The 16453-nt window shown below is 44.0% G+C and overlaps 5 protein-coding genes across 5 annotated transcripts; 3 read left to right on the top strand and 2 right to left on the bottom strand.

The window, feature by feature from the left end:
- Positions 1–621: 621 nt before the first annotated feature.
- EAF02_006661 (uncharacterized protein) lies at positions 622–2430 on the bottom strand (the record flags this gene model as incomplete). The annotated part of the gene is made up of 1 exon (XM_038902709.1): positions 622–2430. The coding sequence occupies one exon, from the start codon at positions 2428–2430 to the stop codon at positions 622–624; it is 1809 nt and encodes a 602-aa protein (XP_038757929.1).
- Positions 2431–3048: 618 nt separating this feature from the next.
- Positions 3049–5213, top strand: EAF02_006660 (uncharacterized protein; the record flags this gene model as incomplete). The annotated part of the gene is made up of 2 exons (XM_038902708.1): positions 3049–3883; positions 3934–5213. The coding sequence occupies 2 exons, from the start codon at positions 3049–3051 to the stop codon at positions 5211–5213; spliced, it is 2115 nt and encodes a 704-aa protein (XP_038757928.1).
- A 656-nt stretch (positions 5214–5869) lies between these two features.
- EAF02_006659 (uncharacterized protein) lies at positions 5870–6979 on the bottom strand (the record flags this gene model as incomplete). The annotated part of the gene is made up of 1 exon (XM_038902707.1): positions 5870–6979. One exon carries the CDS (start codon positions 6977–6979, stop codon positions 5870–5872), a length of 1110 nt encoding a protein of 369 aa, XP_038757927.1.
- Positions 6980–7808: 829 nt separating this feature from the next.
- On the top strand, positions 7809–9758 carry EAF02_006658 (uncharacterized protein; the record flags this gene model as incomplete). The annotated part of the gene is made up of 1 exon (XM_038902706.1): positions 7809–9758. The coding sequence occupies one exon, from the start codon at positions 7809–7811 to the stop codon at positions 9756–9758; it is 1950 nt and encodes a 649-aa protein (XP_038757926.1).
- Positions 9759–13042: 3284 nt separating this feature from the next.
- On the top strand, positions 13043–14817 carry EAF02_006657 (uncharacterized protein; the record flags this gene model as incomplete). The annotated part of the gene is made up of 2 exons (XM_038902705.1): positions 13043–13330; positions 13405–14817. 2 exons carry the CDS (start codon positions 13043–13045, stop codon positions 14815–14817), a joined length of 1701 nt encoding a protein of 566 aa, XP_038757925.1.
- Positions 14818–16453: the final 1636 nt, after the last annotated feature.

Raw genomic sequence — 16453 nt, 5'->3', positions numbered from 1 at the left:
AAAACTTTTTTGGAGGGGGAGAGGGGCGTTGAGAGTGCAAGTCAAGTAATGCTTGGGACGAGAATCAGAATGGGACGATTTGATATGTGATTGAGTGAGAGTCGAGAGTTGATAACTACTAGTTGATAATTGAAACTGGAGTTTGAACAAACAAAATATTACATGGTAATGAAGAGAACTACAATGCAAAATGCATACAAGAATGACGGTAGCCACAATGGAAAGAATGTATGACGAATAAAGTATATATTTAGTACTATGAACCTACTAGATATTGAACTGTGTTACCTCTTGCTTATCCTATTCTCGAGCTCACGTGGAGATTGAATAATTTTCCCGGATGTTTGCTATCACCACGTATGCTGTGATGATATCAAAGAATAATTAAAGCACGACGATGATTGCTCCTTCAAAAGACGGGCTGGTGTAGATAGGTCAAACATCGTAAGTTTGGGATCTAAAGATGGAAACTTGGTTTGAGTATTGCTTCATATAATCAGGAATCATATTATAAACTTGCCGGAACATTGCTTAGTCTTAGATGATCTCAATAAATCCCTTGATCGCTGATGTACTCCTCGCCCTATAGAAGTAGTGCAGATATCTCATAGATAAAACTGATCATCTCTTCAGTTTTTTCTTGTCTGGCCCTTCATCTTCTTCGTCACTTATTTCAGCATACTGAGTTGTCGGTTGAGTATCTTTCCAGGCATTGGTGAATAGGGGGTCTGTCTTAGCAAGCTCAGCATATTTCAACAACGCCTCTCTGGGATCCTCATCACGCATGCTACTCAGTGTGATACTTTCATTAATATGTTTCTCATCCGGTTGACTTTTCGCAAATGGTGTGACCAGTGGTAGATTAGGTCGGCGTGGATCTCGAGAACGACCTGAGGCAGTCAGGCCTATGGTAGGATGTCTCGCAGAGAATGATGTGGCCGATATATTAGACATGACACCACCTGGAGTAACGATGCTATCCCCTGACATACCAGCAGATTGATCTGTTGTAAAGTTGGGGTCATCGTCAACATGGCGTTTCTTTGGTGCACGAGACATTACGTCAACGGCACCTCGAACAGATGTGTTCGGATTGTATAGAACATGAACCTCGGAATTTGCAGATCCAGTAACGATTTGGTTGAGTTTTGGATGCCATTGAACTGTTATAAGTGGAGATCCAGGTGTTACTGGGGTAACTAGTTCTGGTTTAAGATTGCCCGAGTTTAAGATATGGAGATGACCCGATGCGGAACCAGTGATGATATTGGCACCATTAGGTGAATATTTGATATTAGTAACCGAATAGACATCTGATGTTGAGGGGTGTGAGGCTGTCACAATGGGAGTTTTGAACTTTCTAGTGTCCCAAAGTTTGATCAGATTGTCACCACCTCGTGTAACAACCATTCGGCCATCGGGACTGATATCAATACCACCCGTCCATGTATCCGGAGTGTGGGCGTCTCTGATTTCAGCCGTTGGTCTTGCATATGGTCCATTGCCACCCCACATCACTAAGCTTCCATCCAGAGCTGCAGAGACTAACAGATTGTTTCCACCTTGTGCTGGGCCTCCCCAAACAACGGCAGTCATTCTTGTCCTTCCTGCTGATCCTGAAGCCTTGGATTTGTGGACGATAACTTCTTTCTGACATCTTCTGACATTTACATCCCAAATTCGTAAAGTACTATCCGTACCGGCTGTAACGCAGATATTCTTATCCATCGGACTCCATGTACCTGTAGTAATTTCCGAAATATGCCCCTTCGTATTATTCATATCTCTCAGATACATGTCTCCTTTTACGAACTCTCCGATAATATCCCCGTCTCGGTTCATTAATTTCGCTTGCGGATGAGCGGATATACAGAGAAAGGTGCCTCCGGCATGTGGATTGAATTCAACATGATTTATCGGATGGGTTTCGGAGTTTGCTGATGTTTTTGAATAATTTGGGTCCACGCTTTTGAAAGATCTAAGAGTTGTTGGGGTCATGGAAGCAAAATCGTGAAACTTGAGGGTACAATCGCTCGAACCAGTTATGAGTCGTGAACCTGAAGGATCAAGTGTGGTGGTAGTAACCGCGCGTTCGTGGGTTTTCAGTATCAATTCGTGAGAAGTTGGATATTCATCATCGTCGTCAGAGCCCCCATCGCTATCGGAATCCTCATCATCTTCATCAGAGCCCCAATCTTTAGACGCTGGCTCTGACGCGAGCTTCTGTTGTCCAACTTCTTGTCCAACCTCCTCAGTAGCCACCTTTGGCGCCTCGGCCTTCCTTTCTGCTGGTCGTCTTGTTCTATCGATTTGCGCGGCTACATCTGCCTCTTTTGACCTCTTACCAAAGGACGCTGGTAAGAACGCTCTCATGGGATCATCCTCTGCTAGTTCCGGGCCTTCAATTTGGAAATCTTCGTCGTCGCTCATTGTTCAAATGGTCCCTCCTCGCAGGTTACCTGTGATATCCAGGTAGGTATTGTTTGTGGTTATCTTTGGAGAGTGGCAGAGCAGAGGAAGATGGTGGATACTTGAGATATGGTTACAAGATATCAATTGCGGTAAATAAACATGAGTGAGGACTCTGACCAGGTGTGCACGTTGAAATCTTGAAGCTTTGTTATCGTGAAGATTGAATTGAACACTTGCCTGGGTAACAGAGCTTCTTGCGGGTCGTTCCCACTAGGCTCGAGCTAGGTAGACTCGTAGATACGCGAAAACCCGTTTCCCGCTCGCCGCAGTACCACAAAAGGCAAGCAGGCATTAGGTATCATTATAATCTGGAAAGGCGCGCTTCAAATGATATCAAGAAAAGAAAATTTAATAATTCATGCAACAATCAAACCCGCCCTTTAAATTCAACCCTCTCCCCTAATACTACTTACTCATTGTTGTGTATGTTTAATATCAGAAAAATATTCATACCATTTTCATTTTCGGCGAACAAAGTTTAGATCTTCATCCGACTCGGCCGCCCCTGTACGTACACTATGAGTGGGGTGAAATCATCATCATCGGGATAGCTTCAATAAGACGCTACACGCTGCCATGTATTTATCGACGGCGAAACTTAATGCGGAGACCATATCCTTTCTCACTACACCGATACCGCAGCCCATACCATTTGAATCAAATGTATATATTAGGGGCGACTCTCAGATTCAGCGTTGGTCATCGCTGATTGGAATCGTCACTGCAATAGTGGGCAATATTCTCATATCTTTCGCCCTGAACATACAACGATATGCACATATAAGGTTACATGAGGGGGAGATACGAAGGAAAGAGAGGCTGAAGGCCATTTCAAAATCTGCGGGGGGGTATGGAACCATTGGAACAGCGGGAGCAGATAGGACTAGAATTGTCGAAGAGAACTATGAATGTGGTGAAGAGGAACCCTTACGACGATCATTTCACTCCCAAAACTCTCAATCTTCGACTTGCACAGAGGACGATGATGGGGATGAAAAATCTACATACTTGCGGTCTCCATATTGGTGGGGAGGGATTGTTTTAATGACTATTGGAGAGCTTGGAAACTTTCTGGCATATGGCTTTGCGCCCGCATCAATCGTTTCTCCTTTGGGTGTCGTCGCCCTGATATCGAACTGCGTGATAGCTCCGATCATGCTCAAGGAACAATTCAGACTCAGGGACTTCTGGGGAGTGGTAGTTGCTGTTGCAGGTGCTGTTACTGTCGTCTTGAGTGCCAAGCAAGAAGAAAAGAAATTTGGTCCTCATGAGATTTGGGGTGCTATTACTACAACTGAGTTTGAAATATATATGGGTATCACAGTATTGTTGATTGCGATATTGATGTGGGCAAGCCCGAGGTATGGCAAGAAAACAATATTGGTTGACCTTGGGCTTGTTGGATTGTTTGGTGAGTTATCATCGTTATATACCGGTTTCACTCAACTTATCATTATTTAGGAGGCTATACAGCACTTTCAACAAAGGGTGTATCATCGATGCTTTCTTCTACTCTTTGGAGAGCGTTAACGACACCGGTTACATATGCTCTTCTGCTCGTGCTGGTTGCTACCGCCATTATGCAGGTTAGATATGTCAACCGGGCTCTTCAACGCTTCGATTCGACTCAAGTTATCCCTGTACAATTCGTCATCTTCACGTTATCAGTCATTACTGGCAGCGCAATTCTCTATCGTGATTTCGAAAAGGTCACCAGCGAGAATGCAGTAAAGTTTATCGGTGGCTGTATGTTGACATTCTTTGGGGTTTGGCTCATTACCAGTGGTAGGCCATCGCACGATGATGAGAACATTAGTGAAGCGGATGTTGAAGGTGAGGAAGAAAGGATTCGACTCTCCACCCAGGAACCTACCAGCGACGAAGTTCCATTTCGTAACGAAACACGGAAACGGTCTAGTCTTCAATCGAAGTCGAGGCCGAGTCTCACCCATGCTAGTGATGGGTCAGTCGACGAAGAAGCAATCCAAGAATCGCGGAGGTCATCACATGTTAGCTTTGTAATTTCACCATCACGACCACAAACACCACAAAGATCTTCGTCACGACATCCAGTAGTACGGGTGCGTACTTCGGATCTGTCTGGTGATCGACCTACAAATGAGGAAAGTCCCCTAATCTCAAATCCATGGCTGGATTCAAATGAAAATTTCCTACAAACACCAAAACATCCAGGGATTCAATCCAGTATTTCATCCCCGGTACTGCCTTCCGAGGCTCAATCATCCCCTCCTATACGGCCACTTCCCACTAGAAATAATACGCAATCTCATTTCCACACTCCTCAAAGTCAACAAAATGGACCCTCACCACCCCAAGCCGAGCGACCAATGACGCCAACAAGTTATTCGTTATCTCGCATGCTTCCTGGTCCATTGTTATCACCCTTATCCGGAGGATTAAGTGTGGTAATAGCAGATTCATTAAGACGTGGAGTTGATTCCCCTCGCAGCAAATCTTCTAGACGGCAGCCCGATCTTCGAAGATCAAAATCGGTGTCCCAAAGACTTATACAAGCAAGTGAAAGCGCGCCTGATGAGGAGGACATCGATGCACCTCTAAAGGATAATGAAGCAGCACAAGAGATAGAAGAACGTGAATCATTCAACCGTTCAATAAAAACCAGAGCTCGGAGTCTGAGTAATACACTTGGAGAATTTCTAAGAGGAAAGCCAAGAGATGGGAAGGACAATGATGAGGAAGCGGGTCCGAGCGGGTCATAAGTTGGAATTCTTTGTTATTGCATTGATTTGGTGGATTGGAATTGGTTACATTAGCATTAGGTTTGGGTATATCGGGAGCATGGCGCATAAGCGAGATAGTGCTAATTTGAATTAGTGACACAAATGTATGAAACTTGTGTTTTTATGTCGATATGCGACCCTCTGTATTGTTGACGTGATTGTGAAATAGGCATAAAGAGACAACGTGGAAGAAATCACCAAAATCAATGCTACATATTGTTTCGTACCTGGGAATCCAAGTTCCCCGGCTGTTCATATGGCATTTATTCGCAAACTATGGTGGACATGAATCGATATGTTCTTCGTACTATGCTTTCTTTCCCGTTCCTAATTAGACTTCTGGTTCCAAGTCAATTCTTGCCGGTACGATTGTGATGATGCACTACCTTTTCAGATTTGCAGTTACGTGTGGTACACCTAACTTTTTTTTCAATTTAGTGTTGTCCCTCAAATTGTCAGGGTTTTCTACAATGTGCTTGACAATTTGGACAGTGAAGACCAATCGTTTGAATTCTACTTGTAAATTGGCTGCCCATAGTTAAGCACCAAATCGCTAATATTCACGACCGAACTCAACGCAGCACATTCCCAGTACTGAATGCTCCTCGTGGGTTCTCCGTTCCGTCAACCATCCCCTAAACCTCCTCGAAACGCGGAAGACCACGATAAACAGTATGCGTAGGTTTTTCCGAGCATCTATGCAAACGCAAACACTCTTCAACTTTCTCATCGAACTGGCTATTCGATCTATCGCCGCGAGCACGCTCCTCCGCAAAATCAGAAACTCCAGATATTATTCTCTCTGTACTTCCGACCCGTCCATCGCTCCCTCGTGGCATCAACCATGTATTCAAACTATCTAGATACTTCACATCCGCATCCGTCAAAAATCGCATCATTAATCTTGCGCGTGGATGACGATCTTTATTGTACTCGAAGATTCTGAATAACAAATCCTCGCGATGGTTGGTAGATGGGATAATCAGATTGATAGATGGATTTGTGGTGGGCTCAATGAGCTCGCTACGCATGTGCTTCAGGTAGTTAGCAAGCCTGTAGTGTGTATCATGCGCGATATTGGCCATCCGTTCTGAAGTATGATTCAAGAAATTGAAATCAGAATCTGTGAGATTGAGCAGATCCAAACTGGCTTTCTTAGAATGCGGACGTGATTGGATCTTCGGATCGGGTCGAGCTGAAGACGCATTTCTAAGTGCAGTTTCCGCGGCAGGAAAATCGGCAAGGGTGTCGAAATAATTATAGGCGTAGAAGTGATAGAGGATCTGCTTTCGCTTCTCCCAGTTCTCGGCAGCAGCTATTTCGTCATGTGGGGCGTTGCTGCGTGCAGGTGTCCATTTTGTACCTCCGCGTTCTGGTGGAATGGGGCCGCTGACTGAATGAATTGAGACGTCGAATGGAGGTCGAAATTGACGTATCTGGAATGGGCGTTCAAAGTCGGGTGAGCGTGCTTGCATTACTGGGGTAGGGACAGTAGGAGGGGTGAAAGTGATCAGTGGGTCAGCTTCAACTACATTTTGATCCAAATCCAAATCCATTAGGGAAAGTTGGAGTGTCAATTCTGTGAGTTTCTTGAGGACGGCACGCGTTTCATTTCTTCGGGACGGCAAAGGATTGGCTCGCAAAGCGGCGTTTTGTATATCAGTTTGGGTGGTGGCAGCTGCTGCTAGAGCAGCAATTCCAGCCGCGATTGCAGCATTGACAGCATTGGAACTACTTGACGACATGATCGGAAATGTCACCAATTTTAGATTGATGGCAGAAGATTGAGGATGAGACCAGAGATTCCACCATGTTTATATTAGGATATGGTTGAAGCATCATAAAGAGCTAATTTTCTTGCAAACTCCTTGCATGACTCTGTGGTATGAAAAGAGATGAGAGAGTATTCTCTTTCTCATGGGTGATTCATCAAGTGAAATGTTCATTATTATCAAGACAGAAATATGAAGGCAATCACATCTTCTTTCTCCTTGGCTTTACTTTAACAAAAGACAGCTTGCATTCATTCTCTACAGTGAAACAATGAAACTTTTTATGCATGCACTGTTGGATCCGATGGCAAAGAATTATGCTGATGGCAATATAGGTCTCTTCTTTCATCCCGAAAGAGAAGACATACTGTCGAAATTAGTCAGTCACTCTTTCTTGAGAGGAAACAAAAGGTTTAATGTAAAAAGTTTCCATGTTTTTGCTTTTCTTCATCGTACAAACTACCGCTGTGAAATGGGCGTAATTATCCGAGGACACCAAACAAACTTTTATAGTCATAATTAAAGTTTGCTAGTACAACACTATACGACAGTAGCACCACCGAATCATCGTTAGATTTAGCTACTAGCAACAATTTCAATGAATCCAATCACAAATGCTGTGATTATTTTCAATCCGTGTATAATGTTTGTAGATAATTTGCCGTAGCAACTGGCAGGTGTACATATTTCAGTGAACATTTGGCATCATGTGTACTTTGTTTCAGGGAGCCTATCTTGCTCGAGTGAACTTTTCGTACGATTAGCCGTCTCATACTACTTTGCAATTACGGAATTCATCATGATGAATGACACATCCATCGCCAAAGCATCAACGGGTGCTCCAAATAGCACAACACCAGCCGCTCAGGAGTTGCGGCAAAAGCTGCTTGCGCAAATTTTCGAATATAACACTGATGCAAACACACCATCTGAGCTAAGAATACATGTTACTGGTCTTACACTAGAGGAAGGTGCAATATTTGAGCGTGGTCCCAGTCCAGTCATAAAAGATCCAGGATTTCAAACTCCTGCCAACTCACCACAAGAGGGCCTGTCTTCATTACGCAACGCTGTTCTTGACATAAAGAGCCCTCTTCCCAAAAACTCAAAAACGTCATTGAAGCGCGAAGCATCAAAATCGAGAGAATTTACACATTGGCGAGACACGAAGATGAAATTGCGAGATCTTCGACGTGAAAAAGAAACCTTGGAAATGGAAGGTCGTCGTCAAGCTGCAAAAGAGCAAGCCGATGCTCGATGGCAAGATCGAGCACTAAAAGATTTTAGAGAAAACAAAGCAGAGATCAAGTACGATATAGTACCTGGTGCTGATGGTAGTGATAAGGTAGTCATCACCGATTTGCAATATCCAAAGGACGTCCCGGGGACTGGAGGAGTTTTGTCAGGAGATGCAATGGATGAGAGGATTGAGCATAATATCCGGCATGATGAAGATTCTTTCCGGGAGTCGCTTATTGATATCATAAACGGCGAAAGCGGGAGACAGAATCGAAAAACTACATCAAATCGGAGAAGAAGATCGCCACAGATACCTACGGGAACAAGACAACTAGCTGAATCTAGAAGAAAATTGAACAAAGAATGGGTGGCAAGCGAAGGCCATCGAAGAGCAATAAGGCAAGATGATGAAAGTACGCGGGAGAATCTTCTAAAAAGTGTCAATCGAGCTATCGCAACTGCTGAAGAGATGGTACTGAAGGGTGCAGAACAGTTCAGAGACTTTGTGAATGGAGATCGGGCTTGGGAAAACACGATAGAAGTGGTATATAACGGCAAGAATAAGGATTCGCGACTTCGAGATGAGAGTCCCCTAGCATATGCCAGACCAGAACACGCATCACAACATTCGGCAAGAAACGGACCAGAGTCTAGGAGCCGTGGTGAAAATGGATACGCACATGAGCTATCAGTATCAGAGGAGAGAGGAAGGCCAGCCTACACAGAAGGGACTTCACCGCCATTCCAGGCGCATATGAAACAAGCACTTCCAAGGGCGAGAGCTAATCCACAAACTCATAGTGGTGGCTTACCGGAACCTCCTCGTCGTGAAAAACTTTATGGTGGCAATCACACACCGGAAAAGAATGGTCCACCGCAGGCTTTCCGATCGACACAAGAAGAAAAGGACCGGCCTTTCGTCTATCGGCCGAGAGAAAATATCCAAATACCTCCGATGTCTCCCTTAGTCCCAAAAGTAACACAACCTCAGCTAAAACCGAACCCAAAGCTTGAACATCTACCCGTTGTTTTCCCCGTATCAGCCATTCGAGATTCTCGTCTACTGCCAAGTGAAATTCCAGCTCAATGGAAAATTCGTACGCAACGCGAAGCAGCCCACGCCAAGTTTGAGAGGGAAAAATCAAAATATCAAGGAGAAGTCGAAGCTGCAAAAAAGGATGAGCAAGCTTCGCCAAAAGGTATTCTGAGGCGGGATGGAAAAGGGAAAGGTAAGGGTATCGCGTGGGCTGATAAACCTACTGATTCCAAAGAGGATGATATGTCTTCAATGGGAAAGACTCTTTCATTTAATCAGAGAGCAGATCAAGAGGAGTTCAGAAAGTTGCAGGAGAAAAGAGCCATACGGGAAGGGAAATATAGATGCCATGCAACAGAAAGCACTATTGAGAGAGAGAATTTGGCGGCAAGGGAGAAAGCGAAGGCATTGGCCGAGAAGTTGATGCGCGGTGGAGGTGGTTCTGAGGATCAAAGGGACCTAAGGGCAGGAAAATAACGTGATGCATCACCTATGATAGAACCAAAGAGCATATCACAAACTTCCTACCCTTTCGAGTTTAGTAGGGTAAATATTTGAAGCTCAAAGCCTTCACCCTTTTAGCTTTGTCATTCAATATAATCGAATTCTGTTGTGGTACCGATAATTTCCAGTTTTGCTTTCCCTGCGATCCATAATTAGGGTTTCGTGCAGGTCAATCCCTTCAATAGGATCATCGGTTTGTTTGTTGACAGTTGCTGTGTATAGAAGTGATCAACTCGATCACTTGCATCTGAAAAGTCAAAGGGGAAAGAGCCAGATCAATTGTACGACACAGACTGACACGGCAACACCTTCCGACTATACTCACCACTGACTCTACTTCACGATGGTTAAAAGTCTCTTCTGAAGTTCCGAGATTGTAAGAATTATATCTTGTTCAATCTTTAATTTCGCGGGACAAGATTTGTTTTAGATTACGAAGCTGTCGTGATGACCTCCACGAATCCATCGCGTAATCCCTCCCTGATCAATAAATGCGAGGACAAGATGGAGTCAGATAATGACCTCATACTCTCATTTTGCTAGCTTATTCTCCACCCTTTCTCCGCCGTAATCAAATCGTCCATTCCTTTCTCACTCCCCAACTTTCGACGATGTCCCTGCCACAATTGCTATTTCAGGAGAGTTTTCCGGCCAAAGATATTGTAATCAGTGATGCCTTAGAGCTCTGATACTCTGTTCGTACTCATCTATGCCGACTTTCCCGCCCGAACGAATAATGGGATACAGAGTTGCCCCCATTTTGTCATCATAGACCGCTCCTCGTCTTATCTTGAGTTTCTGACACAAGTGTGTCTCGACTTCAACCACTTCTATGGGTGGACAACTGATGATAACAAAATACGATGTTTGTTTGGGTTTTCACCATTTGAGGATAGACATCCTTGGCACATGATTGTGATCGACACCACTACGCACCGAGTAGGACACCGATTTCAAGTTAGTAGCTTGAATTCGGATATTACCAATAAAACCCGCGGGTCAAAGAGACTCTCATGCTGCTGCGAGCGATGCATCATGCTCTGCAGTCCCGAATATTGTCACCGCAGCAAATCGCGAGATGATATGAGACGATTTCCCGGGATACTTATTAATGAACCCAGTCACGTTCTTCGGAGTTTTCAAACTCGTGATTTGGTGGTCTGTGATTGGGGAAGTTGAATGCAAGTTCAAGGTTGTGGAGGACCCAGCATCTCCACCACAGTTGTCTCCATTCTCCACCCAATTCCTCCATCTTTCCGCGTTTCACCAGTAGGGATGATCGGAAAAACTAGACAACAAATCAGGGTTCAAGGCTGCAACAAATGACATTTCTTCCTTTCATTCTCTTCATTCTTAGTCCCTCCTTTCGTATACGTAACGGGCGAATACACATCAAGATGGAGTAGCATTTGCCTGCGTTTGAATTCAATAAAAAGTGCTCGTTTGTCTGCAATGACACGCTATTGCCTATCGATTCGGATAAAGAACCTAAATACGAGTCGTGCTTCTCCATGAAAGTCATTAGCGTCCATGTCAACGCTTTATCCTCGGAACTGGGGATTGGGGGTGTGAGAAAATAGGTGCTTTGTTAGTCTCTATGAAAGAGAAAGTTGGAACTCATTGACCCATAGTGGAACCAAATACACACGTTTGTTGATGACTCCGTTACTCCAGTTCATTGAGTTCACTCCATGAAATCCACCAAACCACTTTAAATCCACAACATCGGAACACGTCCCACAAAATTCCTTTCTCCTCACTATCTCGCTCGTCCCGTTGCATTCCCAAAAGTATAACCAACTTCGCGCCAGCCACCCACTGAATCCTTCCTCCGCCTATGAACTTTTCCGCTGCAGGGTCCTTCAGATTTCACACACAAAAGATCCCATCTATTATCTCGGATCTGCCTCGGTCTATCTTGGCGTGGGAATTCCTCTATGACGTTATTTTGCATCTCATTTTCGTAAAATTTTGGTAGAAATAACGTTTGACATGTAAGGATTTTTCTGGGGGTAGATCACCGTCATTTTCTCGTAGAAACCATGATTTGCGCGCTTGGTGAAAATATTTTCTTTGGAAAATACTTGCCTGACTTGACATATGTTGGAATTCAAGAAAGTTAATTTCGCCCCTTCATTGATGGATGCCAAGTGAAATTTTACCGAGGTAGCTGTTGGCGGCCAAGATGTTAAAATGTCGGGCCAGCAGTTCGCTAGCCCATGTGCCGACCGGATAAGCTTCGAAGTAAGAAACACAAAAAAGCCTTTCCGTCTTTTAGGAACCTTAGTTCCTTTCCGATTGACTTCGTTGAAACTGTATTATATTCATGTTTTTCGGTATCTGAATCATTACAATGGGGAAAAGCACATGTCTCCAGAGGGATGAGTCCCTAGAAAACAAAACTTCCCCATAACCATGCTGACCTCCACTCCGAAGATTAAGAATCAGAATAACGTCCCACTTCTCATAAGCACACAGGCACAATCTCCTCCTCAATCCCACACTCAAATCTTGAAAACTCCACACATTTTTAGCCAGCCAGTGACGTCTGTTGTGGGTCTATTGAATTCTCTTTTCATACCCCTACAAGAGCAAACTAGTCACGCAAATGCCGTTGGCTTATGGTCGAAGAGTAAGATTCTTCATTTAATTCTGACAATATTATCCAATCATATGAATCTAAATCTTCTCTTACTTGACGATTCAGTCACCGCTTTCTCATATGGGTCTTACCTACTCATGAATTCGATGCAGATCTCAAGCCCAATGCTTGGGTGCTCCACATGAAAATATTCAACTCTCACAGCATCGCGATCCTACACCCAACGAGCCTTGAAATTCCCTGTAAAAATGCTCTGCAAACTGACACTTTCGCTGCAGGCGGTTACTTCAATGACTAGGTCGCAGCTTTCATGCGGGTTTCCCAAAACTGTCGTTCCGACGTTGGAAGATTAAGCATGCATGTGTAAATGTGGACTCTCCTCTCCTTCATTCACAGATAGCGGACCCACCGAGTATGTAAGACAAAGGATGGGGGATAGATCAACAAGTATATAGCAAGAGATCTTCCCCCTCGTTCCAGTTTTCTATCACTTTCATCCCATATCTCCTGCCTCTATTTCTCCAGACCTCCACAAGTTGATTTCAGTAGCGCAACAGCGTTGTGTTTGACAAAACTTGATAGTTACTGGCAGAGCCAGACGTTCTCGAAATCTTGAAGATTTCCTCCCTCAGATACAACATACGCAACAGGCAACATGGTCTCTCCTGAGGTATCGCCAACGCAAAAGACCTATGCTGGTCTTCACGGCCGAAAGTTGGGTCTTTTAGTCTCAACGATTGCCACAACTGGATTCTTGTTGTTTGGATATGATCAAGGTGTTATGTCAGGAATTATCGCCGCAGACCCTTTCAACAACTACTTCCCTGAGACCAAAGATGACAGTGTTTACCAAGGTTTCGTTACAGCTATCTACGAAATTGGATGTTTACTGGGTGCTATTTTCATTTTGTGGTATGGTGACTCCACTGGTAGAAGAAGAGCCGTAAGTTTTACCCCATCTCCCCGCATCCCCGGACTGCTCCGATAAGATAAGAAATTCTGACTGAAATTTTGCAGATGATGCTTGGTGGAGTTATCATGATTCTTGGAGTTATTATTCAAATTACTGCCATCAAAGGCTCTAACGCAACTGCTCAATTTATTATTGGAAGAACTATCACTGGTATTGGAAACGGAATCAACACATCCACTATTCCCACTTATCAAGCAGAATGTAGTCGATCTACCAACCGTGGTTTGCTCATCTGTATTGAAGGAGGAGTTATCGCTTTCGGAACTATGATCGCTTACTGGATCGATTATGGTGCTTCTTATGGACCAGATGACCTTACCTGGAGATTCCCAATTGCTTTCCAGATTTTCTTTGGTGTCATCCTCATTGTCGGAACTTACTTCCTCCCAGAGTCTCCTAGATGGCTCTTAGCTAAAGAGCGCCACGAAGAGGGACTCGATGTTATTGCCGCTCTCTCTGGTCTTGAACACAACGATCCCCAAGTTCAATTGGAGAAGACTATTATCATGGACAGTATCATGGCATCCGGAGCCGCTACTAAAACCCCTTTCTCAGCTCTTTTCACTGGAGGCAAAACCCAACATTTCCGCCGTATGCTTCTTGGATCATCTTCCCAATTCTTCCAACAACTCGGTGGATGTAACGCAGTTATCTACTATTTCCCAATTCTCTTCGAAACCTCTATCGGTACCTCGAAGAACTTGGCTCTTCTCCTTGGAGGTGTCAACATGATTGTTTACTCTATTTTCGCAACTGTGTCTTGGTTCATTATTGAGAAAGCTGGTCGTCGCAAGTTGTTCATCATTGGTACTATTGGACAATGTCTTTCTATGGTCCTCGTCTTCGCTTGTCTTATCCCACAAGATGGAAAAGGACCAAGTGCCAAGGGCGCTGGAGTTGGTCTCTTCACCTATATTGCTTTCTTCGGAGCCACTTGGTTGCCACTACCATGGTTGTACCCAGCTGAAATTAACCCTCTCCGCACCCGTGCTAGAGCCAACGCCGTCTCAACTTGTTCCAACTGGCTTTTCAACTTCACCATTGTTATGGTTACACCTATCATGATTGCCAATATCTCTTGGGGTACATACCTCTTCTTCGCCGTTGTCAACGCTTGTTTCATCCCAATTATCTATTTCTTCTACCCAGAAACCAAGCGCAGATCTCTCGAGGAAATCGATATCATTTTTGCGAAGGGATTTGTCGAAAACATCTCATACGTCAAGGCTTCTCAAGATTTGCCATACTTATCTCCAGCTGAGGTCGAGCAGATGGCAAGACACTATGGCTTTGAAACCGCAGATGTCGAGAGCAGAAGTACGAGTGATGCGGAGAAAGAGAAGCCACAATGGGAGGGAAGAGAAAGACAGAGCCGCAGCGATGGAGATAATGTTGCAGCCGTCCCTCAAGCCCATCACCGTGGCAATGCCGCTCATGATGGATTCAGAAACGATTAATTAATGAACTTTCATTGATTTTAGCACGAGGGGAGAGGTAGTAATGGACGCGATTGGGAACTGGATATCATGAATTATGGATGCTTGGTTGTCATTCATGGTATTATACCCTTGGCGTTCTTTTTTTTTCTTTTTTAGGTATTTGGCCAGGATAATAATGTTTCTTATCCTGGATGAGCTGAAAGTTACGATTTACTGAAGAGGAGGGACGATACATCTTCGCGTATCTTGATCGGTGAAAGATCATGGTATTTATAGATAAGATGAATAAATGGTGGAGGACAGGTTGGAGATGATACCCAGGTTGCAAAAGTAATTAGTTTATTGAATAGAATTACTTCATTTCAACTTTCATTGTTTTTGTGATGTGCAATACTCAAGAACATCATCCTCCTGTTTACAATAGCCCCGGTAGACAGACTACTATCACATATTTTATGGGTCGTATTTCCACACTGACACTGAGCTAGGATAAGAGTTATATGTTTGAGAGGTCCGGACTCCGAAGCAGTTTAATCTTGTAATTGTGAGTTATTTGTTTCGTATTCCTGTTTTTGTTGAAAATATCTGCAATTAATGATCATGCTCTGAGTGTCTATAAAAAGCTCTACAAGTAAGTCCCTAACTCATCTTAATGTATTGAAGCTGACAAGGGGATCTGGGTGTTTCAATTGATCGCTTCCTTTTGACTCGGTTTCCGCGCACAACATTTAACGATGGATCTTTAGAAGTAACGCAAGTTGCTCATTTCGGAAGTAACCTGCATAGGTGTACAGTTCACGTGAGGTGCACGACGCATGAATTGGAACATGCGATTGGAGCTTTACATTGTGGGCAGATGCAGGAATATTACGACAAAATCCGCAGGGAATTCTGGGAGGAAGTGAAGTCTACATCGTCTAGACACCAGGAAAATGTGCAGGGTATCTTATCGTCATCGATATTAGGAACAAGACTTGAGGAAGAGAACAAAAAATGCCAATATATACAATCATTTCCCTTTTATATCAAACTTCAAAGCAGTACTTTGATGGTCTTTTCTGTCGTCGAATTGCCAAGGGCCAAGTTTTCAAACACGTTTTGCCAACGGAAGCCAATATTTTCCAAGGCGGGTGGATCTCGCACGACCCTGAGCCTATGCTCGGCTAAAGGTGCTGGTGCTGAGGACCCTGTAAATTGGGAACCTCAATTTCTCAACTTCATTCAAGCAATGCATTCAATCAATAGAAAGAGCTCGCCATACGTCTCAAGATGGTGAAATCAATTCAAGTATGTCACAAGAATGTTCGTCTGACATATTTCGTGTTGTCACATCTTCAAGAGAGCGTCGTTTACTGCGGTATTTTCCACATTCGCGATTGAGGTTCCATCACAGTCCTCCCGCTTTTATCTTCATCTGCAGTACAAGCATCAATCTATTTGACAAGTCACATCCTGCCACTAAATCACCAAAACTTCCCAAACAGGAATGTCGATATCTGGCACCCTGGAAAAAGATCTCTGCCACGAAAAGCTTATCATTCGCTGCCAAGCCCACCACCAACTGCCTTTTTGGGGTATTTAGACATTCAAATATAACATTTGGCTTGCATGTTATACATATATCCGTTGGATCTCCTGCCTAGGTTCGGGACTT

This window comes from Botrytis sinoallii (genome assembly GCF_014898435.1).
Source record: "Botrytis sinoallii strain Bc 23 chromosome Unknown BSIN_010, whole genome shotgun sequence".
NCBI classification, from domain to species: Eukaryota; Fungi; Ascomycota; class Leotiomycetes; order Helotiales; family Sclerotiniaceae; genus Botrytis; species Botrytis sinoallii.
This window is presented reverse-complemented; position numbering and strand designations above follow the sequence as displayed.